Below are 23,691 nucleotides of genomic sequence, written 5' to 3'. Positions count from 1 at the left end.
AAAAAGGAAATAAGAGTAGACACACACTTTTTTACTTTCCGCTCACACTTACCGCCTTCCGACACTGCGCGCACGTCACAGAACCGCAGTCTGGACAAATCAGGCGCTTCTGCTTGGGACGCGCAAAGAAACCCGATGAGCACTGTATGCACCACTTGAAATTGGGGTCTTGCAGTAGAGTGCGATCTCTAAGCTTGCGTTGAAATAGCTCATGCACTTCGGCATCTAAAATACTCTTGAGAAAGATGTCTAAATTTGAGAAATACTCCAAATTTTCATCCTCATGCTCGTTGTGTCCATGCAGTTCGGGCAGTTTGCAGAACGGACAAGTGCAATCGTTAATGCTGCGATCGGTTATCTAATTCGGTAGAAGAAATAGTGTACATACATGTGAGTTTGAAGAAGCGTACAGCTATCGATTACTTCACCCACCTGCACTGTAAAATATGTTTTGGCGCATTGCTTGCAACATTTATGCGTGCATTTGAGCATTGAAACAATCTGATTCATCGGATAAGTGCCCATGCAGAGTTCGCATTCCTGCTGTAGCATTGAAATGGCTTGATCGAGGTCACTACACTCCTTGGCCGCCCACAGCGAAACGTCCTGTTGAAAGCGCATGTGAATCAGCGCAGCAGCAATTTGTGCCTCGCCGATGCTTGCAACTAGCTTTTCGTCCACGAATTTTTGCACAAGTACCTGTAAACGGGAGACGGACATTATACACGTGGTCTCACTGGCAAAGCTATTTACCTCCGTTGGCACCACTTCTTGTTCCTGTACGCTGGGATAGGCTCGAAATACAGGCACACTCTGCTTGCGCTGTCTTATTTCCAGCGGTTCAGGTTCCTCTTCAGTCGATGTGGTCTCAAAGTCGTCATCTGAAAAGCATGTTTCGTGATATTTTTTCTTGGGTATGCGTGGATGGGTGCGGAAAATGCTGGTTGCGGCAGCAGCTTTGGAGGTACTAGCGGCCGCTGAAGTGCTGGGCGTAAATTTGGTAATAGCCTCGGTAATGGACTTCTTACGTACTACGGCTGGTGGATTTTTGGGTGGTTCAAGGCGGTTTGTCAACTGTTTTTGACGATTGAGGAACTCTTGTTGTATTTTCTTTACGGAGGAGATGCCGATGGGACCTGGCGGTCCGGAAAACGATTTCGAACGCAAAGGCACCTTTTTCGCTGTTTGCTTAGGTATTTTGCTCTCCTTGAGCTTCGTATTATCCAACTTAGACTTATCCATGACGGGTGTACTTTTTTGGACGATCGGTTTGTCGGTGCGCGCGGTGTTTGGGACACTTCGTGCAACCTTCGAAGTGGAAGACTCACCGTTGTCTGTTCTAATTTGCGGTATCTTGCTTATTGCACCAGTTTTAGTGCTTACTGAGGGTTTACTTTCCAATGCGTGGTGTTCATTTGTGCCAGTTAGACTACTTTTCGTTTCAATGGCAGCAATTGCATTGAGATTTGTGGTTTCTACATCCACTGGTGCAGCCATTTCTTGTGTCCTTTCAACTTCAGCGAGTGTGCGCGGCACGTCAGTCGCTTTACCACTGTTGGCTTGGCTCTCATCTAGAGTGGTAGTTTTTAGTTTGTTTTCGTTTCCAGCTGTCTCTGCTTGTGTCTGCCTGCTCTTATCGCTCGACAATACTGTTTCTACTGGCAGTTCGGGTATATGATTCTCAACCTCCATTTCGTTAGCTACAGTTTCTATTAGGTTAGCATTAGTTGTGGGCTTACTAGCATTAGCATTAGAAATAGGCTCAACTTGTGTAGCAAGCTTGGATAATGAAGCATTTTCAAATTCATGATTAGGAACAGTAGCGCTTGTACTTGGGGTCTCAAGGGTTATAATGACTTTGGTATCATTTGATGGGGGAATGATTGTAATTTGTTTGTGAGCAGCTTCGGTATTCGTACTATCGTTGTCGTGTTCACTTTCACGCTTATCGTCGACAACCGCCACTATATCGGTTTCGTCATCTATGTTTCCCGCTACAATACGTTCTTGAGCTTCAGCTTCGTCAACCCTTAGTTCAGCTGCGCCATCTGCTTCACTCAAACCCTCCTCATCTTCTTCATCAAAGTAGTCTTCGTCGTCAATATCATTCTCTGTTAAATCATCTTCATCATATTCTGCCTCATTCTCCTCCAGTGAACCATCCCAGTCGTCAGCTTCTTCATCTTCATCTTCATCCTCATCATATTCATCTTCGTCTGTGTACTCATCCGTGTATTCTTCCTCGGAAGATTCGAAATCCTCAATATTTATTTCATCTCTCATTTGCTTAATCAAGCGCTGTGTATCTTCAACGAGTTCGGAGAGGTTCTGCTTTGAGGCGTCTGGCGAAAGCACAAACTCCAATGCTGCTATCTGTCTGGTGTTCTTGCTGAGATTTGCATTTATTGCTGTGTCGCTTGTAGATTGCTGTATGTCCGCTGGTGGTTCATTTCCGACCACTAGCAATACTCCGTTCTCGGAAGTTACAGAACGCGCTTGTCCACTGCTGGAGAGTTCACTCTCAATGCTGTATAGTTCGTCATCGGATGTTTCGTTACCGTCGTCGTTTTCACGCTTAGATTCGGATCGTTCGTTGTTATGAAGTTCTTCGTCCGCTGATAGTTCAGCAGCATCCTGAAATACTTCATTAGTTGGAGATTCGGATGCATGTACTATTGAACTGGCTTGAGTTTCAGTCGCTAACTCGAATATTATTTCAGTTGCATGTTCTTTCACAGATTGGTTTGCCGTATCTTCACTGTCGTTTCCTAATTGGTCAACTACTGCCTGAGCTTCCTCAACTCTTTGCTGAATGTCTTCAACAGTTATGGTCTCCATTTGCATTATTTCTTCAGATTCCTCCGGAAGAATCGAATGCTTTTCTGCTGGACGAGTCTCTCTTTCGGTGCTGGTTTTCTCTTGAGCGACCTTATCATTTGATACCCGCAAAGATGACTCCTCCTCGGCATGCAGAACTTTAACTACAACACTGGGTTCTGTATCAAATGCCACTAATAAAGTTTGCCCCCCTGCGGCCTGGCTTTCGTCTGCTTCATAGCCGGTATCTGCTAGATATGTTGCTGTAATCGTCGCTTCTAATACTGACTGTCGATCTTGATATGCAAAGTATCTTCCTGTCGTGACTGCTGGTTCAGCCGCCGCTTGTAATGTTTGGTCTTCTACGGATTGGCTGTCTAGCTTTTGAGACTTGCTGCTGGCCTGTACCGCCGTCTTTGTCTCCGCGCTCAATGGCTGTTCTTGAGAAATATCTTCAGTGGTGTTTTGTGCCGAGCGTGATTCTTCGGGTATTGAAGCTTCTGACTTATTCTGTGTCGCATGTGCCTCAGATGGTGTTTCCTCTTGAATTGCGTCCTTAGCTGATAAGGGAGCATTTTGCTTTGCAAGTACTTCACTTGTCGTTGCTTCTAAATTTTCAGCCAAGCTTTCCAAACTCTCTTCTGCTTGGATTTCTGTTACTGCCACGGATGTGCTGATGGCGACGTTTTTTACTATTAATATTTCCTCCTCTACCTGTCTATCCGTTTGATTTAAAGTGTTAGTCCTTTCCTCTAATGTAGGGCGATCTTTGTTAGTTGCATGGACTTCATTTTCATTTGTTAGTTTGGTTTCAACAACAGTTAGTTGACTAGGTGTTTTAGATCTTCGCTCACCGGAATGTCGACTTGCGCCCCGACGTACTGGAATACGTGACACCTTCGGTTGTCTGTCCCTTGCTGCTGTTGCTTCCTCATTAGTGTTGCTGGTATCTGGTGTTAGTGATTCATTTTGAGAACCACTGCTAACTAGGTGTCCTGTTGGTAGATCTTCTGACAATGTACTCACTTGAGGTTGAGTAAGAACTATGCTTTCGTTGCCAACTTTTGCTCGCACGTTTTCTTCTTCAGTCCTTTGGCTCTGGGCTTCTTGCTGTATATTTAATTTTTTTGCTACATTGCGATCCTTCGATTGGGTCTTTCTGTCGCTAACATTCTTTGGTAACTGACTTTTTCTCTGGCGTCTCTGTGCTGTTTCATTTCTTTTAAGTTTCGTGGCATCTGTGGAGCTTCCCATGGGCCTCATGTCCTCTTGTTGGGAGGCTGGAGTTTCTGGTGTGGAAATCGTAGCTTCAGTACTCTCATTTGTCGGAGGAGTTACTACTTTAACCAATGATTCTTGTGACCTTTCATTTAGAAATGAGGTCTGTGTTTCATTGGCGACATTGTTTTCTTTTGACTGCGCTTCCCTTGACTTTTCGTGTGTTTCAGTGGTTGAAATTTTTGTGCTTTGGCTTGCTTCGTCTACATGTCCATTTGAAGGTTCAGCTAGTTCGCTTGAATTTTGAACTTTAACTGCGGTGTAGAGTCTTGTTTCTTCAGTATCTTCTGGCGTTTGGCTCCATTGTGCCTCTTGGGATACTCTGCCTTTCGAAAGCTCCTCGTTTGCTTGTTCTATCTCGTCTGCACTCCCGATTGTAGTCTCATTTGACCCAGCACCCTCCTGTTCTACACTTAATATTTTCCCTTCTTCTGGTGCCATATACATTTTGTATATCTTCCTTTCCGCTTCATCAACTGAATCGAAATCGAATTCCTCTTCATGCTCCCTATCGAGCGCACGATCGAATTCCATGCGGAAGTTCGCTATTTCTGCCGCATAAACGAACGCTGGTGGCACCAGTTCTCGTATAGTACCCTCTTTTATATTTGGCCCTATAACCTCTTCTAAAATAAACTCTTCAGCGTCGATAGGTGGCGGTTCTGGCGGCGGCACTTTTTGTTCCATTATTGTTTGATTCGCTGCATTTGATTCCATTGCATCCTCGGCCATGAGTTCCATCTCCACCTGTTGCACCAGATTTGGTACTATCTCCTGTATATGCTGCCACACAAAGTTCTTAACATCCATCTGACTTTGACTTCTACTGTTTGCAGTCGAAAGAGAGCGCTTGGCATGTTGTGTCGTTATTGGGCTCTTCATTAGTATTCTCATCATTTCGGGATCATTTTCATGTTCCAACTCTTTCTTGCCTAAACTATCACCTAACATAGTTTCCATTGTTTTGAGCATTGGATCGCTTTGCTTAGTGGTCTGATTTTGTTCGATATTACCAATTAGGTTTTCAAGATCTTTTAGCATGTTTCGATTATTAAATGCGGGTTCGTCTAGGTGAAATGTGCTTGATGATAGCGCGTCTCTACTGTAGGGACTATGACGGTAGATGTCATCGTACATGGGATTGCGATATTCGTTAGTGGATGGTTCTTGAAACGGCGAGGGATGATCGATTATGAAAGCTGCACCAGCTGCATTTGGTGTTTGCAAACATTCCGAAGCGTTTGCGCTGAGAAACTCATGAATTTCTACAGTATGAAGAGAGAGAAACAGAAAAATCAAAAACCAAAAAAAAAGAAAACAAACAACAGAAGGAAAGAGTGGGTGTAGTTAAGTGATGACTGTGTAAGGCTCTGTGGTAGAGTCCATCATCTCTAACCTGGTTGAATTGTGTGCTCAGCTGCGGCTGCTTGGAAAAAACTGGCGCCACTTTCATTCTCAACACCGGCCGGTGAGCCGCGTATGCGCATTAAGAAAGGTTTCAGTTGCGTACGTCCCAAGTCGAGTAGCGCCAAGTCGGCATTGCCTTGGTGTATGGTTAGTGCAGTTACTATATCTTCGCGCGAAAAGTTTCCCTTACGAGAGATCTCACGATATTTACGTTGCCGTTGTTCAATGCATTCCGATACAGCTTGCCATATATTGCCGCCATGTTGCCGCAATGCTTCACGCGCTTCGGTCTGTGAGATTGTGCCGATAATATTTTCTACGCGCTCCTGCCCATACTTTGTCGACAGACTTTGTACGGTCTGTATGAGTTTGTGCCAGTTTTCGTGTAACCATTGTATAGGATGTATTGAAGTGCCGCAGTATTTGAGTGCGGCATGCAGCTCTTCAGGTGTGAATTTATAGAGTTCAGCTTCCTGAAAATGGAATGAGAAATTGGAAGGTTGCCTTTTTGAGTAGATAACTCAGGGTTTAATTGCATACTTTCAATAAGATGTATAGCTCGGTTTCGGGTTCTTTGTGTCTCGGCTCGTAATGTGGCATGTCTGGAGAGTATACGCTCAGCGGTGAGGGAGCATCTCGTTGAAACTGCAACGAAAAAAATTTGCATATATCCATATATTTTACTAATCACATTAAGAATTCATCCCACTCGAAGTCCCTTCGATACGAAAGCAAGTTTGATACTGATTTACGGAAGATTTACTTCTGAGAAAATTTTTGCGGAGGTCCGAAAACTATATATTCATAGACAGTTAATTGACTCTAAGTATATTTCTCAGTTCTTTAGTTCAATTCCCCCCTAAGAATTGTGTCCCTAAGAGCTCACTGCTCTATGCTCTGTATAAATCGGGGTTCACCTGGGTAGGTTCGGTCTGTCTATTTTAATGAAGTTGAATTTTATTTTAGCACAGAGGGGAACCGAGCGATTTTTGCTGAGCTTAGATCCTTTTAGTTAGAAATAGGCCCCTGCAGTCTGTGCTGAGAAGTACAGTATATGTTACCACCCTGTGGCCAGAGTGACGCGGGTCTCTCGTGGTAGTTGCAGCTCGGTGTCTGAAATGTGTGGAGATTGGGCTCAGATCATGGCATTCATAGGTCGAGAGTCTCTGTATGAATACCGTTGATAACTAGTCGATACACCATCGGTTTCAGTTGCTGGTCGATGTAAGTCCGGAGCACGTCCTAAAGCAAGTATCTGTGGCGCGGCGTTCAGGCAATTTTGAAGCTTCGTTCACTGCGCCCGACTATTCCCTGGCGACCACACAGTTGTAGCATAGTTCAGCGTGCAAATTGCCCCAGCTGCTGTCGGCGTACGACTTGAGGACATTGTTGCGGCTCTGTACGCGGTTGTGTGTGTGGAGTAGGAGAGGAGGCTATCAAGATAACCCTAAGATTTGCGGGTTGGTCACCGTTGGAATTGGTGTGCCATCGACATGAATGCCTAGCTGAAGCCTTCGTCCAAGTGGGGTAGAGGGTAGCAATTCAGTCGTCAATTGAGCCGGGAGGACACCACCCCGGGGAACGCCTTGTTTAATTGTCCAAGGTTGTGGTATTTGACAAAAGGTTACTGACGCCTTTGACAAGCTCAACGCTCCTAGGACTGTTCTCTCACAGGGGCGGTTGCCGTTAAGGCCATGGGTTACCTGAGGTTTTATTGCGTTAAGTGCTGTGGTCTGTGAGGTACAGCAGTAGCAAGGCCTCTAGTGTTTTTGCGACGGGTGAGAGGAGTGTTTTCGGCCGATAAGACTCCCCTTTGTTCCCTGGCTTCACAGATTTCAGTAACGGGACGACTCTCCCCAATTTCCACAGGTCAGGAATGATGAGAGTAGTCAATGGCTTTGGATACTTTCGCCTTCCCGTTTTCCACATGGCCTTCATGGCTTGTGAAAGCAAGTGGTGTACTATTTTTCGGCAGTTTGTACAGCCTTCTGGTAACGATTGGCCTTTCTACTCTGTCGTTACGTCTCATCGGATTGGACAGGGACCTCACCGTTTCACAGACCTTATTCATACCTAGTTGCCTAGTAAGGTACGTTAGGAGGGCATTCCTGAGATTGACCTAGCGTAGGTGATCATCTTCATCACAAACAACAGCTGCTTCTGCGGGAGCGTCCGATGCATCCGGATGGAATGAAGTGAGCTGCGGTGAAGGTGCTGTAAGTAACTTCCGTGAAGCCGTTCCAATCAGCTTTGTTAAAATTGTCATAGGTTCGGGGGTCTGCAGAAGTATGTTTAAGTCACCTACTACCTTACGGTCTTAACCTCATAGTAGCGCAGATTGTGGTGAGTTTAGGTGTTGCTCCTGTGAGCTTCTTGGAGCAGCGCAGGCTTTCTTGGTGCTGGTTCACACCCGCATGTTGCTTGAGCTGGTGGTGGTGTGGGCGGGTTAAGCCGTATGTCTTGAGCAACAAGGAAACAAAAAATCTATGGTCCACTCCCTATGTGGCCTAAGGCTTGGCCAGGCTCTTAGGTCACTCCATGCGTTATAGGTGTTGCGCCTAACCGAAGTGGAGTTCATATGAAGTCGTCTCTGCCAAACGCAGAAGAAGTAGACTTGCCTGCGGTCAAGAAAACCCAGAGTCATTCTGGTACGTAGAACCGGCTGTCGTGGGAGTGTTGGGCAGGGTCTCATGGCACTCGTTCCGGTAATTGCAACTGTTCTCATTAGCTCCTTTTAAATCCATCTAAAATGTTGTCCAAAGATTCGTAAAGGCTGTAGTAACCTCGCGTCGATAGAACGAAATCCTAGTTGTAGCCAAATCATCAGATCAAAGACCGAAGATATATGCGAAACTGTTCAAATTTTCATGATAAAATTCAATAAAGACGAAAGGCGAAATTCAGCTTAGGAGCTGTAACGAGTGTTAGAATTATTTGCAGCGCATACACCCGAAAGATTATAAAATTTTTCTCTATAATTTCTAAACTTTTAATATTGGAGCCATTAATGAAAATGAGCCCTAATTTTTTTTTCATTTTTCACTTTATGGTGGGTGCTTGAGCTAGCGTTTTTGTCCATGTTACGCTTTCTAGTATCTTCTACTAATATCTGGCGAACATATTTGTTTTTTTTTTTTCAAAATAGTTTTCTCAAACTCTACAAACCTGAGAATTTTCGCTATAAAATATACCACCGCCCGTTGTTGTCGTTGGTTCTGTGACATTCACTTCTGGCTGTCGTATTGGTAACGTATCGTAAGTCTAAATAAAAACAACAAATACATTTTTAGCCAACTAAGAAAATCAAACAAGAAGCCTACTTGAGTGGAAATGCTTTGCGGAGGCGGTGATGTGCCCGTTTCCTTAACTTTTCTTTGTGACTTTTGCGAGTCTTTCACTTTGGGCAACTCACGAACGGGTGAAGTGCCGCAACTAGTCGAGACCTTAGTGCTCTTCTTTGTCTTTTCAGCTTTACGCATAATCTCATTAGCTGTAGTCTGTATGTTATCATCCAAAGCGGCCCATATATCCTCAACCGATTCTGTAAGATTATATAAAGTGCGCTGAGTTAGGTGGTTTTGGACAAACGAGTGGGAACGAGTGTTTGTGCTGTTTGAGGGGTAGTTTGAAAAGACAATGGAGTTAGAAGAAAACAACAGTTTTTGGTTGGAACAATAATCGTAAGCATGGTGTGAGTATATTTATTCTGAATTTTTATAAAAGTTATAAAAAAAAAATTAGTTTGTATTACAAAATATTTTGAGATTTGTGCAAAAATTAACACAGGATACAAAATGAAAAGGGATTAATATGTTATGGTGAAATTCGTGTGGGTACTCATAAGCACGAGGAGCACTCATAAAATTGTATTCAATTGATCTTCGTTCCTTCCAAAAACGTGATTTTCTTGCTCCTACCTTTCTTCTTCGCAAGTGTTGTTGTATCCGACTCGTTCTCGGACGAAGTGATCTTCAACTTGGACATGCCATTTGACAAGTTGGTGATAATGCTTTGTGTTACGCCGGCTTTTCGTTTAGATGCTGCTGTTGTGGTACCAGTGACTGTGCTGGTGCTGCTGCTTGTACTGTTAATCATGTCTTTTGGTTTTTCTTTGACTTTGTCTTTCGGTTTGTCTTTCGTTGGTTCTGTGCTGCTCGATCGTTTATCTTTGCTGAAGGCCTGCCTCTCGGTAGTGTTCGAAGACTCAGCATTTACTTTCGCAGGCTGCTCTTCGTTTGCCTTAAACGTCGTGGGTGCAGTTGTGGTAGAAGTCTTACGCGCTGTGCGACTAGGAGTTTTGCAGCAGATCAGGCAAATCTTTACGTTCGGTTCGTTAACGTACGTGCAGAATTCGCATTCCCATTCGTGATCAGGTGTCGAGGGTGGTGGGCCCAAGTCGTCTTCGTTAGCTTCGTCGGCGTCCGGCACACGCGCTGTGCTGGCTTCCTCCAATTGCGTGTTTGGTGCAGTAGCTATTTCCTCCTCCACGTCTTGCTGCTCGCTTTCAGTCTCTTCACTTCCACTCTCCTCTTCCTCTTCGGAGGCGTTATTTTTATTTGACCATACATTTTCGGTTTCGTTTCGATCTGTGTCCTGCTTGCCGCCAGCTTTCGTGTCGGTTGCACTACTCGCCTTCGCAATTGACCGACTACCGCCTGCTTGCACTTCTGTAGAAACTTTAGTGGGCTTCTGTCGCGCAGCCTCAGCCACCTTCTCCTTCGAACTGCTGCGTTTTGTGCTCCTATCCATCTTCTCTAGTATTTTGGCTTGCACTAATGCACGCGTGCCGGATGACTCCGAATCCAAGTCCGAATAAATGCGCGTTGGCTTAAGTGTATTGACGAAACCTGGCTCATTTTGTCGACTACCGCTCGTGCTGTGGTTCGCAGTGGGCCGTCGGCCAGGTAACCAGTCACTTTGCACGGACTTTGCAACCGAACCGCGTCGCTCACGCGCATCACGTAGCTTCGAACGCGTAGTTCGCTGATTCGCCTCACTTTCATCGTCTAGCAACTGCGAGGCACTCGAAATGCGTCGCTGACGTGCGCGCATAGTATTTGTCATGCCGGAGCGATTTGAAATAATTGAACGGCGATCATCTTGATCGGAGTCTTCGTCGTCGGTGAGTTCGTCCTCGACATAGCTGGTGGTGCGTTGTTTTCGCCGTACCGGCATCGACTTGCGACTCATAGCGGGCGAGACAGCGCGTGATGTGGCGCGAGAACGTGTCGGTGGTGGCATGCCTATAACACCTAGTTAGCGAAGAGAAGTAGTATAAATTAATAAAGATTCCCAGAAATTCATCAGATATCTTACCTGGATTCATCACTGGCATGCCCGAATTATACGGATATGGGTACATGCCGGTCATCATGCCGGTTTGGTTCATGAAGACCGGTGGTGGCGCCATCATACCACCAGCTCCGTGATGATGGGGAAGCATATAGCCAGCGCCGACATTCAGTGATAAATTAGAGCGATTGAGTTGTTGTTGCGAGGTAAACTGATTACCCCAATCGCCGCCGGGCTGAACGTTCATGTGCATGGGACGTTGGTTATGCGCGTGCCAGGCATTCGCTTGTGGACTAGCGCATGTTGCGAAATTTAGATGAGCCATCGATTGAGCCTGTAGAGTAATGAAGTAAGGTTTTATTAAGGAATAAGACTGCGAGCTCTCGTATTATTTAATAGTTAGATAATTTAGACTTAGCTTGGATTCTAATTGGTGTCTAATTGTCCGTCCTAACATCTTAAAGATCTCATCAGTCAGATGGTATACTAGCTGTTAATACTTTAGCCTATTTATTGCTTGCAATTAGGTATTTGCTTAGTACGTGATTGCTCTTCAAAGCGAACTCGTTTTAACTTCTCAGTGGTCGTCGATACCCTCGGGCGACTTTAACAGCCTTTCCCCTTGAGTTGCCACTTAAAAATCCTCCATTCCCTGGAACGAAGCCAGAATGGGATTTCAATTCGACTCCTTGCAGAAAAAAACGCTAATGATGTCAGTGATCATTGCTGTCCGAATCAGAGGCGATTCAGACTCCAGACGTGTATCCGAACCCCTTGTGGAGATGAAAGGTAGAGGCCTATTGTCCTCTGACAATTTTTGATTAGCTGAATCACCTCCGACTAGCGGAGGAATGATTTTTGAACTGATTTATTTTGAAGAAAACTAATTTTGTTCGCACCGGTAAATGGAAAAATTGAAAATCACGGTAATACCATGCTACGTCCTACTTGAAGACGGTGGTCGACAGGTATCTAAATATCGCATTACTAGCGTCCGTGTACCCTCGACTCAAGCATCTATCGCTGTATGTTTTTTCACCTTTGAGTTGGGATGATTTGTGGAAATGCAATATCGGATCAGTGGACCAAGCGCGCAGTGGTATAGACGAAAGTCCGAGACCATTACCCAGACATACCGCCTAAAACTGCACCATCAGCCAGATATATAGCGAGAGGCATGACTGTATCTAGTCTGATACCAGTTGCCCCCAATGTGGCGAGTAGTAATAGACGCACTTCCGGCATTACCCGCAGGCAGAAACCACCAATGGAGTAAATAACGTGCTTAGACCCATAGGATGACGTCCCAAACTCGCACCCAAACTCGATATGTTTTTCAGGCGTTTATAAGACAAACTATATAAAGCATTGCTTCTATCTCTAGTGAGATGGTCGGAGTCAAGTTACAACCGGTAACACAACGAAACTATTTGGTTTCAAATATACCTCTATCAGAGATATGAATGAAGGCAGCCACTAAAACCTAAAGAAGTCTTATCTATTTAAGATCTCTGACATAGACGATACAGTTTTAGTACCAGAAATCGGCTGGACTGTTGTGATTGCCCAGAACGCTCATTTGCCTCCTATGTTTAGAGTTTGTATAAAAAAAAAATTATAAAATCTGATCTGTGCCCGCCTAGAAGCGAAACAGCTCAGTAAGTTTGTTCGCGATTTAGTTGTCGGTCCCTAAATCCTTCTAACAATTCATGAATTCTCACTTTTCACTCACCTGTTGCATAGGATTGTTCATCCATGCGGGCTGTGGTTCAGGTCCGCGTCCGCGATTTATATGATTCAAATTGAACACCGAAGTACTCATACCGCGTGTACCCAATTGACCATTAACGTGACGTTGCTGTTGTTGCTGTTGTAAGTGAGACGAATGCATCTGCCGTTGATTAAACATATTTTGAAAATGCGTATCATCCGTAAGGTCAAAATGAGATGAATTGATCCCGGACGACATACTGCCTGAGCGAAAATGTGATGGCGACGGTGAGATGTTTGACCATTGATCGAATGAGAGGTTCTGGTTGATTGATTGTTTGATTGTTTGACAAAAGTGGTGGCGGGCGGTAGTGGTGACACAGTGGGACAAAACGAGTAGAATGTACATACGAACAGCGAACATAAACAAAAAAAAAAAACGAAAAAACAAAAACCAACATACTATATTAGGAGGATTCTATGCGCACGTCACGAACATGTGGACGATGATGATGACGTTTAACGGAACATGGCAACTTGCAATGAGCACTGCTTTACTTTATGAACTGATGGCGGCTTAAAGTACGAGTATGTTGAAAAAATTACCTGATCTGTTACAGAACCGCCACGTTCACTGTTGCCCTTCAGACTCTCCTCTTTTTGCTGGCGATAGCGTTGCTGCAGTAGCGTCATTCTATCCAGTGTGGCGCTAGCCTTGTTCTTGATTTTCTCTAAGGTCACAGACGGTGGCCGTTGTATGCTGTCGAAAACCGATTTGGGTGTGACGGAACGCGATGAGGTGTGCTCACTGGTTGGCGTCTTCGGTGTGTCCGGCAATGGACGATTCATCAGATTCAGTCCGCTCTTGAGCGAACTGACGCGATCTTGCCAGGATGTGCTCTTCAGAGAGGGTGTCGGTGAGGCTGGTATTAGTAGCGTATTCGTGTTGACCTAAGTAGGAAGTGAGTGGCAAATTGTGCAAAGAACACTTAAAACAGTTGGGTGGTCTTGTTGCTGTTGTTGTGGTTTTGGTGGCTTGTTTCCAAAACTCAGCATTTGTAAATATGTAAGTTTTGAGGAAATATGAGAACAGTTGAATAATTTGAGCTTTGTTTGTGTCAAAAATTGATATTTTAGTTTTTTTTTTCGTTTTTATTGAAAACACTTTTCCAATGCGATTTTTACGCAAAGTTTGACAATCGTGTTAGTGGCTTGGTAAAACTTAAGCGCCAAAAAATCGAGAGTAGTACTACACATGGGTACGTATGTATATATAAATTTTTTAGCTTAAAATGCAACAAAAGCTACGCCAAATTAGGGAAAGCTATTTTCAGCGTTTATCTAAAGGCAGTTACTTTGAATTTTGTTCAAAGCGCAATGTGTTTTGGGACACGCGCGTACGTCGCTTGGCAGCTTGTACAAAATATTGGATATTGATTTTTTTAATTTCATTATTATTATTTTTTTTTTTTGTCATGCGCCAAATGACTTGGTACCAAAATCGCTTACGAAATCGTGCAGAAGCGTACCTGTTCCTTGCGCTGCAGCAGTGGTGTGAAGCCGCGTCCTTTGCGTCTGGGTGGCGCCACCGGTGGTGCGGGTCCATTCTGCCCGGGCAAGATTTTCGGCGGCAGGGGTGGACGTGTCTGCTCAATGGACTGAGTTGCGTAAAAAAAAAATAAGGTAAAATTAAAGGGAACTGAAAATAAGTGCTTTTAATAGATTTTTGCGCTCTTCACCAACCTTTCGCACATGCGCACGCCGTTTTGGATGCTTGTGAAACATATCATCGCATGAGGCGCAGAAGATTTGCTGTGCGCACTCCTCGCACGTGACCCAAGGGTTGTGCGAGCCACATAGCGTGCATTTGAGCTTTGCATCTGTGAATACAAAAAATAGATATTAGATGTTTCTTTTAGTTATAATTTCACTACAGCGCACAGTAGGTCAAATAATCACTTTTTCTGTGCGAAATTAAAGTGGGCTTTAAAATCATACTTACACATGCGGCGGCGAGAATGAAAATAGCGAAAAGACATTTTAGCAAGTTTTGGCTAATTTTATTGGTTTAAAAAATTGTTTATTATTTTTTTTTTATGAAAATATAGCTTACTATCTAAAAAACTGTCAAATTCTGTAGAACATTTATAAAAATTCGAGGAATTCGAAATATTGATCAAAGTTTTGAACTTTCTAATCGGTTCTTTTTAAATTTTTTGCAGTGTGCAAAGAAAATATGGCCAAAAATTTGCGTTTTGTCTTATAAAAATTAAATGGCCAACAAAAGTGCACAATCAAATTGCCGAAAATCAACGGTAAGTCCCAGCTACTTCAACCTTTCACTTCATCACGCTAAACTTTAATAGGCTATACAAATTTTTATAAATCTCGTACAAAGTTTGAAATTTTAAGTTACATTATTTTTGTTAGATAACGAGCTACACTTTCATAAAAAAATAATAAACATTAAATAATCGAAAGGTAAATAGCCAAAGAATGCTAAAATATCACTTCCCTATTTACATTTTCGGCACTATATTTTCTAAAGCCGCCTATCATGCTTTATAAAAACAAAAATTTGTTTATTATTCAATTTTCGAAATTTGACTTTCGTGCACAAAAAGGGACTATTTGACCTATTGTGCACCGGCGGGCATATACCTGGTGTACTCGGCGTTTTCGATCTGCTGCCTGCCTTGAGCACTTCATTCGAGTATTGCTGCCCAGAGAATTCGATGACTTCATAATCTGGCTCGGGTAGTTGTTTCGTTTTTGGTGGTAGAATTGGGGCTCTAGCGGCGCTATCCGGCGTCGAAGGAGATGGTGGCGGTGGTGGTTTCGGTCCGACACGATCGTGTGTTTCCGTCTGTAATGTAGTTAGTTAGTTTAATATATGTAGGTAAGTACTATGTAGGCACAGTTATTAAAGCAAATTTTTGTAATTTTTATAGCAAGTTTTAAAAATATTATGCCTGAAAATATACGCACCACCCATTTCGGCATAGTCAACACATTTCGATTTAGTTTAGTTGAAAAAGTGTTCGCATTTGTTTGTGTTGCCATGTTTTGTCAAGTCGTAGCGTCTGAAAATAGATGCGTGAAAATTTTATTAGTAAAAACACACACATACGTGTATATCAAAGCTACTTGAGATAAAATGCATTTCAGGCACTGCGAAAACATAAATTTTGGCATCTGCTTTGTGGTTTTTGAGTTACTTTTACGTCTTTAAAAATAACTTTATATGCGATCGTAAAATTCTTAGACGCAACTTTAATGCAGCATAAAGTACAAAGTCTTCTATTTTGATGGCGTTGACATAATTTTGCTTAAAAATGTTTAAAATTTTTTTTTTTCACAAGCATACATGTATTCATGGGCGTAGCCAGGTAGTGGCAGGGTGGCAGGGGGGTGATCGAGCCCCCCCCCCCCTAACTTTCAAAATTGCCTCATATATATATATAAAATAGTACCCTGAAATGCTAGCCTAATAGGGTCGAGTTGTTCCACTAATGAAACCTAAAAATATGTTCAGACAGGCCGCTAATCGAGCAATTAGATGAGCTTTCTCGTTTAAGACGTTAACTGAGCTCGATTTACCATACAAAATTTCCATTGCTAATTGCTCGATTGATCAGGGATGGAAAATTAAATTTTAAAATTTTAAAATTGTACCTAAATTGCAGAAAAAACTTTACCTAAAAGTAGACAAATGTACCTAAAATGTAAATATGAAAAATAAAATTAGTGAATACCATATCAACTTCTGGACTCTCTATGAAAGGCATCTCTTCGAGCAGTGCGAGACAGAACTACGTATGTTTTCGAAAAGGTGATTCACTTTCCTCAGCCCACTTCGACCTCAAGTTTTAAAAATAAATATTCTCTGTCTATCTAGCGTAATTAACACAGTTACGCTACTTATGCCCCTTCACAAAGGATAGAGACTATTGGGCGAGTTACCCCCATCAGAAAATGCGTTGAAATGTGAATAAAAAGAACTAAAAAATGTACCTAAATTGCACTTTCAAACTAAATAAAGGTACGATTGTACCAATTTGTCCATCACTGTAGCTAATCGAGCAGCTGACTGTGTGAACACCAAAAAGTGGTAGCTCAATTAAAAGGTTAATTTACTCAATTCAATTTCTGTCTGAACTTAATATAAGAAATCGTCTAACAAAGGAGAGCCGTATCGTCAGATTACTCTTCTTTGCATAGTAAGCGTTGGTACTCCTGGACGTCACTACCATTCAAGCCCCATTAAAAATAAATATGGCTTTTGTAAAAGGCACAGTAAAACAACAACACTATACGCTACAGATCGCACACCTTCTTAAAAAAATACACAACTAAGAAAAAAAAATTCGATAGATTTTTATTGCATACTAGCCAATGCCCGCTTACTTCGCGGCGCCTAATAAGAGCTTTTGCGTTGGCCAATGCAAAAGAGCGTTGAAAAACAAAATCAGTCTGTAAAGTCAAAATTTTTGATTTAAGTTGAAACCACTAAGGCGCTGTGATACCATATGGAATACCAATCGTTTTCGCTGTCATGAGCTTTACCGATGGTCTTATTTCCACCTGTGTGATCTCTGCCAAGCATGCGTAATCTTTTTGTATGATCTTGCAACTACAACATTGGTGCGATGCGTATGCCAATAACAGTTCTTATAGGGAAACTCAAGAGCACAGAAGTGCGTTTTCTGTTATAGGAGGGCCAAGAATCCTCGCTGTCCCACAGGATGAAAAGTTTTCCGGTACATTGCTAAATGAGCCGTGTGATCTCTTAAGTATCTTTCAACTGAAGCACGGTGATCCTTCCTTTTTAATTCGCCACTCTTACAATTCGTGGTAAAATTTCTGAACTGATTTCTGGGTAGATGCAAGACTTAACCCGATCCTTCATTTAGACATCTGAAAACTAAATTCGTATAACTTAAACATAGGGCCAAAAAGAATTTTTCAATATACAGGTACATAGCTCACATTTAAAATTTAAACGAAATCGGTTAATGAATACGATTTTTATAAATAACTCTACTCCAGCACCACCTAGCGAGTTTTATAGTAGCACGTAATTGATCCATATATGTATTTAAGATAACCTCCGACAATCTGACGGAACTCTAGTCAGTGTTTTTTGAGTTTATTCCGAACAACGAAAACGGCTATCATTTTATGCAAATAGGTATGTAGATAGGACAGTTTATAGCGAAACTCAACTCGTAAAAGCAAAGCTCCATTCTTTGTGAAAACTTAAAAAAAAATTCTTCAAAATTTTCAAATAAATTTTACCTTACCTTAATACTAAAGACAAAGTTACAATAGTTCAATTGGATTTAGAATTCTAGGAGAAAATGGTTCCCAATCGAATGATACTTGCGCGTTTACGTAAATGTATATCGAGCCAGACTTTCCAATAATTACCACTTTTCGCCATAACTACGGTATTGATAACATATGTAGCTGTGTAGAATTTCACGGCGTTAGCGTAAGCAGGTAAGCTATATGAGAAGTTCAGTTTGTATGGAAGGAAGGAGCCACGCCCCCTTTCCCAATGCATTTGTAATATACGCATCAGTGCTAAGTTTCAGTTCCCCAGCGTAATTGGTTTTAGAGATATATTGTTTTTTTTTTACGTTTTAGTCTGTATAAGAATTTTAGGAATAACCCGAGCTACATACCGAGTAAATTTTTGCTCAGAATATTTATTTTCAAGGTGTTGCCAAATATGAACCAAGTCGATGCAGCCGTTTAGTAGTTTAGTGAAATACATTGTAAAGAGAACTGTATGAAATTGTAAAACGCGACGTCTCAGATTTCTTAATTTTTTGGCAGCAACAACGAAAAGTTTTAATTTTAGCCAAAAACCTTCCACAAAAAAAAAAAAAAATTAAGTTTGTGGTTATATCAAGGCGAAATTTTGAGAACGGTGCGTTGCTAACTCTAAATATAAACAACGACGCACTGGAAAAAGTTAATACGTTCAAATACCTAGGAATAATGATCGACGATAAACTAAAACAAAAAAAAAATGGATTCTATATTTTCAATTAGAGCTCTAGCAAAACTGCATTTAATTCCATACATTAGCTTTTGCGTGATGCGCTTGCAAACATACAGACAAACATACCGAAATTTTAGATTTGGCTTCTGTTGATCTAATAAACCCCCTATTAATTTTTCTTTAACATCTATTATGTACAGATATCGGCCTGTTGCAATTTTATTATTCTCAAATACTCTCGTTTGATACCCATATGGCAACACTTAGTTTATATTATAAATTTAACTGAATTAAAGTTTTCAAATAAGTGGCAACCTGCTTCATGAATATTTTAAAAAGTAAGCTTCCTAATCCTCTTTAGTTTAATATTCGTATTGGAATATTTCATTTATTTAACAAATTTTAATGAACACAATTTTCCAATCAGTTGGCAAATCCCCTAAAAATGATTCCAGCATTAAAATTTTCTAGCCTCTTTAGTTTGATGCCAATATTGCAATATTTAATTTATGCTATCAATTAAATTAAATTAAAGTTTTCAAATAGGTGGCAACCTTCCACAAAAATATTTTCAGCTGTAAGCCTTTGTAAATTTCTTTCTTTTGACAGCCATATTGCAGTATTCACTTTACCGTATCAATTGACCTAAACTGAAATTTTAAACACAGGTGGCAACTCTCTAATTTTTTCTTCTATATTGGAAGCTAGATCTCTAGCGATACATCGGTGAAAACTGCATTCAATTCCATGTTTTCGACTGATGCGCGTACAAATATACAGACAGACAGACAGAGATTCAAAAATTCTAAAAATTGTTTATTTGGCTTCTGTAGCTTTAATAAAAACCCACCATATTATTTTTCCTTTAATATTTATAAATTACAGACATCGACCTGTTAGATATAGATTTCATTTATTTTATCAATTTAATACAATAAAAGTTAAATTTTTTTTTTTTTGGCAATAAAATTTCCTAAACCCCTTCAGTTTGATAGCCATATTGCAATATGCAATTTATCTTATAAATTAAATTAAATGTAAATTTTCAAACAGGTGGCGACTCTAAAAAAATATTTTTGGCTGTAAGCCTTCTTCAGCCTCTTTCTTTTGACGCCCATACTGAAATATTCACTTCTTCTTATCAATTTACTTAAACTCCAATTTTCAAACGGGTGGCAACTATCTTAATTTTCCTATATTTTAAGTTAGACCTCTAGCCATGCATTCGTTTTCGAGTGATGCGCGAACAAACATACAAACATACAGACAGACAGACAAAAATTCTAAAAATGGTTGATTTGGCTTCTGGTGCTCTAATAAAGACCGCCCACATTAATTTTTCTTTAATATCTATAATGTACAGACATCGACCTGTTACAATTTTATTATATGTATAGATAACAGTTTTACTTATAGTTTTAACAAAGTTTACTCAAAATTTGCTTTAATTGATTGCTTAAAAATCAGCTCATTACCCTCATAAAAATAAAGTGCATTCTTCCATTATGCAACTGCAGCTGCAATCACTAGGCCCAACGTGGCTGGTGTTGCGGGATCTTTTTTGAAACTCTTGCTTCCTAATGGATTTATACTTCTTTAAAAGTGTATGTGGAAGATAAAAAGGATGCACCTTGCTCTATTTTCAATTACCTGGATACAGATAAACTTTGGATGATACAGCTATATGGATGTAGTCTTCGAAATTAATTCACTATGTCGTTCGACCTTAAAACTGCTTATAAGATTTTGATTTTACCACTGTTCTTTATCACCACTTGTGGACAATCTTTTAGATGGACCAATCAATTAATTCTGAAAATCATGTTGAGTTTATTCAGCTGAGTGGTAGTGTATATGTTTAATTGACTTAAAATTCCGTTTATATAAACAATCCCTAAAGCATCTGCACTTCTTATTGTTTAAATGGCTAGAATAAAAACATAAAAACATAAAAACTATTGTATGCGCCAATATTTTGAAATATTACCGCTCAGCATGTTCAAGAAAAGTATCGTAAGCGTCATTATACCTTTAAATATTAAGATATGAAAAACATTAACAGTCTTATCCAAAACACAGCAGTTAATAATACTTAAACCCAAATCAAATATTTCACCGTTTAAGCATCAAATAAAAAAACCTCCTCCTGTAAAATTTGCCTTTTGTCGCTTACGATAAAATCGAAAATAGGGCTCGATATGTAAACGAATCGTAGAATTGATCTCTCACTACTGCAAGCAATTTTTCGTGCTTATCATCTCTAACTAGAAAACTACTGTTATACCTGTTTTTCTACGTTGAATCTGTACGGTAATTTTTGAGTTGTGCCTCTTTTAAGGAGTTTACCAGTGGCATTAAGCGCAACTGCCTCTGTCAGGGAACAGTCCCACTAGCCTTGGATTAATCGTAGCCTCGCCATGCTAGCAGAAACATGGAGATTTCCTCTCTCCAAGCTGGAATATAACCACTGTTTGCTAATTATTTGGACTGGAAAAAAACGTTACTTAGCAATCTTTCGGTATCAGATATCCAGACTATGACAATAAGGGGATTACAAGAGAGGAATCTCTTTGAGCTTTTGATTTGTGATAATGTCCTGAAATGGAAATGAGGCCTGTGTTTAAAAGATACCCTGCTTACCACAATGAAAGAGGTCAAGTAATTACTACGTCGATGAATCACTAATTCAGCTAGCATGAAAAATCTAGGAGTCATCTTCGATAGCTTTCTTTCCTTGTTAACTCTCGCAGTCACAGACACAATATAGGTAATAGGAATCCACCCATAACCTAAAATGAAAAAGATTGGCGCTTACACAATTTGTTAGTGTATGGCCGAGCTTTTGCTCCGATTTGTGGCGTGCGCCTTGATGTTGTCATACAAAGGGGAGGGACCTACAATTTTACGCCGACTCCGAACCAGTGATGATAAAGTTGCCACAATTGTGCTTTTTTGGTACAATTTGAAACCAAAAAGTACATTGACACCACATAGACCTTTTTGGTACTATTTGGAAATGCAGCGCTGAGTATATTTAGATTTGTTTTATATTTACGTTGGTTAAAAATGGCCTCAAGCTCAATAAAAATTGTTGAATATAATTGTTATAAGGCCATAAATAACAAAAACAAATAACTTAAGGACGAGCGCACCTAAAAGTTAAACATTCTAAAAATAGAATAATTAACAAAAACCAACAAAACGAACAACCACACGATTAAGTTTAAATAGCAGTGGAATAGCTGCGCTTGATTGTAGTTGGCTTAATAAATAAATGAAAAAGTTGAAAAAACCCTGCAGAAAAAATTATCAGTTGATAAAAAATAACCTACTTGTAGTTAGCTTTTTTGCGGGATTTCTATAAAATATATAACGTGTAGTTAGCTACAAAAAGCTAACCTGAAACAAGTAGACAAGTAATGCAGGAGTAAAGCTCGAGATTGTTTTCTTTAAACGCGTTTCTATTTAAATATCCTGCACTTCGCAAATACTTTTTCGAATTGATGACAAATAAAAGGAAGATCGAAATTTCATATTATCATTTTGAAGTTATGTCTGACGAAGCTCGAATATGGGACCACCTACAGCAGAATATGGAAACAAATATGAATTGTAATAAAATAAATAAAGTAAATCAAAAAAAAATAATAAAAAAAAAATATTTTGTTTTTCCTATTGATATTTTATGTCCGAAAGTAGTTAGTCACAAGTTAGTTACATCAAATTCAGAGGTAACCACCCTTGACTATTTCGCTCCCATCGCCATACAAATATAGTTAGCTTTCGTCAAAGAAAATATACAGATAATAAGTGACTTTTAGCTCCTTCTTAATCAACTTGAAGTTAGCTTATAGTTAGATAAATTTCCTGGAGGGACGCAACAAGAATTAAGGCGAACTTAGCACAGTGTGTAGGCAACTGGCTGAGTCAGCTGGGGTCGTTGGATCGGATCCCACTGAAAGAAGTCTGATGAGGAAATGTGGTGATTTCCGAAATAGCTATCACTTCTACAATTTTTTCAAATTGTTGTTGCTTTTCCACAATAGTTTTTCATTAAAAAATTGTTGAATATAGTTGGTTAAAAACTTGTACTTATTTATACAAATACTTTCTTCATTCTCCACTTCATACAAACTTGGACTAAATTCATAATATGGCTTTGATGATACTTTGCGAACCCCCGTAATATATATTTTTTAGGCGTTTAAAGTTTACGACATACAACAATACGTCACTTACAACGCCGTTGTGAATACCCCAATTTTCTATTCCACATTCCTCCGCAAATGTTAAACGCGTCTATTCTGTTCACAATCTAAGATTATATTAGAAGATTATATCAAATCTTCTCAAAGTTATTGTCATGATATAAAAATACATATAGGGCTGGTTTCTCCAACTCAACTTAACTTAGTTAAGCCAATTTTCTTGATTTAGTCAAGAATAAGCTGTGTAGAACGTAGGCTAACTTCTGACTTAAGTTCAAAAAGTGGCTAAACTAAGTTAAGTTGAGCTGGAGAAACCAGCCCATAGAGTCTTTAAACTAAAATGTGACTTACAGACACAGACAGAGAGTGAAATGCTTGACTAATTTTTATTCTACTTTTAATATATATATATGTATATTTTTACAAGATGTATATTTAAAGGGCGTTAAGTAAATTCATATTTGCTTTAAGCATTCCTTGTTTTTGTGAAAGTGTTTAAAATTTCTTGTCGGTACATTTTTATTGGATGTGGTGCATTTTTATACCCGAGCGCACTTGTGCACAAGGGTATTATAACTTTGTTCACATAACGGTTGTTTGTAACAGGCAAAACGAATCGAGATAGATATAGACAAATGTATACATAAATGATCAGAATGAAAAGAGAAATCGATTAAGCGGTGACTGTCTGTCCGTCCGTCNGCAAAGCGTTGAAAATTATTGAAATCGGACTAAAATTACGACCGCTTTTCATATAACGGTATATTTCAGAAATGCTTGAAACTGCAATATTTCGAAATTTAAGGACGCTAATTTACTTAAAATTTATACACCACGGCTTATCATGTAGCGGTAGCTTTCGGAAAGGTGGAAAACTTGCGCCGGGTATTTAATGTTCGGCTCCGCCCGAACTTAGATTTTCTTACTTGTTGTTCTGACGTTTGGTACAATTTCGAAAAATTCATTTAT

General features: G+C 40.3%; 2 protein-coding genes across 2 annotated transcripts in view; one reads left to right on the top strand and one right to left on the bottom strand.

The window, feature by feature from the left end:
• LOC108364486 (uncharacterized protein KIAA0513) overlaps positions 1-23,691 on the top strand; it is a 187,505-nt gene that overhangs the window by 795 nt on the left and 163,019 nt on the right. The window lies entirely within an intron of this gene.
• The window catches only part of LUBEL (Linear Ubiquitin E3 ligase), a 38,247-nt gene that overhangs the window by 11,041 nt on the left and 3,515 nt on the right, over positions 1-23,691 (bottom strand). The window contains exons 2-16 of the mRNA XM_017618140.1: positions 15,493-15,587; positions 15,166-15,370; positions 14,248-14,384; positions 14,034-14,162; positions 13,111-13,455; positions 12,527-12,826; positions 10,819-11,128; positions 9,420-10,754; positions 8,823-9,043; positions 8,668-8,763; positions 6,043-6,147; positions 5,492-5,975; positions 754-5,360; positions 433-699; positions 53-358 (exon numbers count right to left, since the gene is read on the bottom strand). Of these exons, the coding sequence (XP_017473629.1) occupies positions 53-358; positions 433-699; positions 754-5,360; positions 5,492-5,975; positions 6,043-6,147; positions 8,668-8,763; positions 8,823-9,043; positions 9,420-10,754; positions 10,819-11,128; positions 12,527-12,826; positions 13,111-13,455; positions 14,034-14,162; positions 14,248-14,384; positions 15,166-15,370; positions 15,493-15,567 (8,922 nt within the window). The 5' untranslated portion in view covers positions 15,568-15,587. The remainder of the gene's footprint in view (positions 1-52; positions 359-432; positions 700-753; positions 5,361-5,491; positions 5,976-6,042; positions 6,148-8,667; positions 8,764-8,822; positions 9,044-9,419; positions 10,755-10,818; positions 11,129-12,526; positions 12,827-13,110; positions 13,456-14,033; positions 14,163-14,247; positions 14,385-15,165; positions 15,371-15,492; positions 15,588-23,691) is intronic.

This window comes from Rhagoletis zephyria, unplaced genomic scaffold (assembly GCF_001687245.7).
Source record: "Rhagoletis zephyria isolate East Lansing unplaced genomic scaffold, Rhagoletis_zephyria_1.1 Rzeph_scaffold_00033, whole genome shotgun sequence".
Taxonomy (NCBI): Eukaryota; Metazoa; Arthropoda; class Insecta; order Diptera; family Tephritidae; genus Rhagoletis; species Rhagoletis zephyria.
The sequence above is the reverse complement of the archived record's forward strand: the minus strand, read 5'-3'. Positions and strand labels throughout refer to the sequence as shown.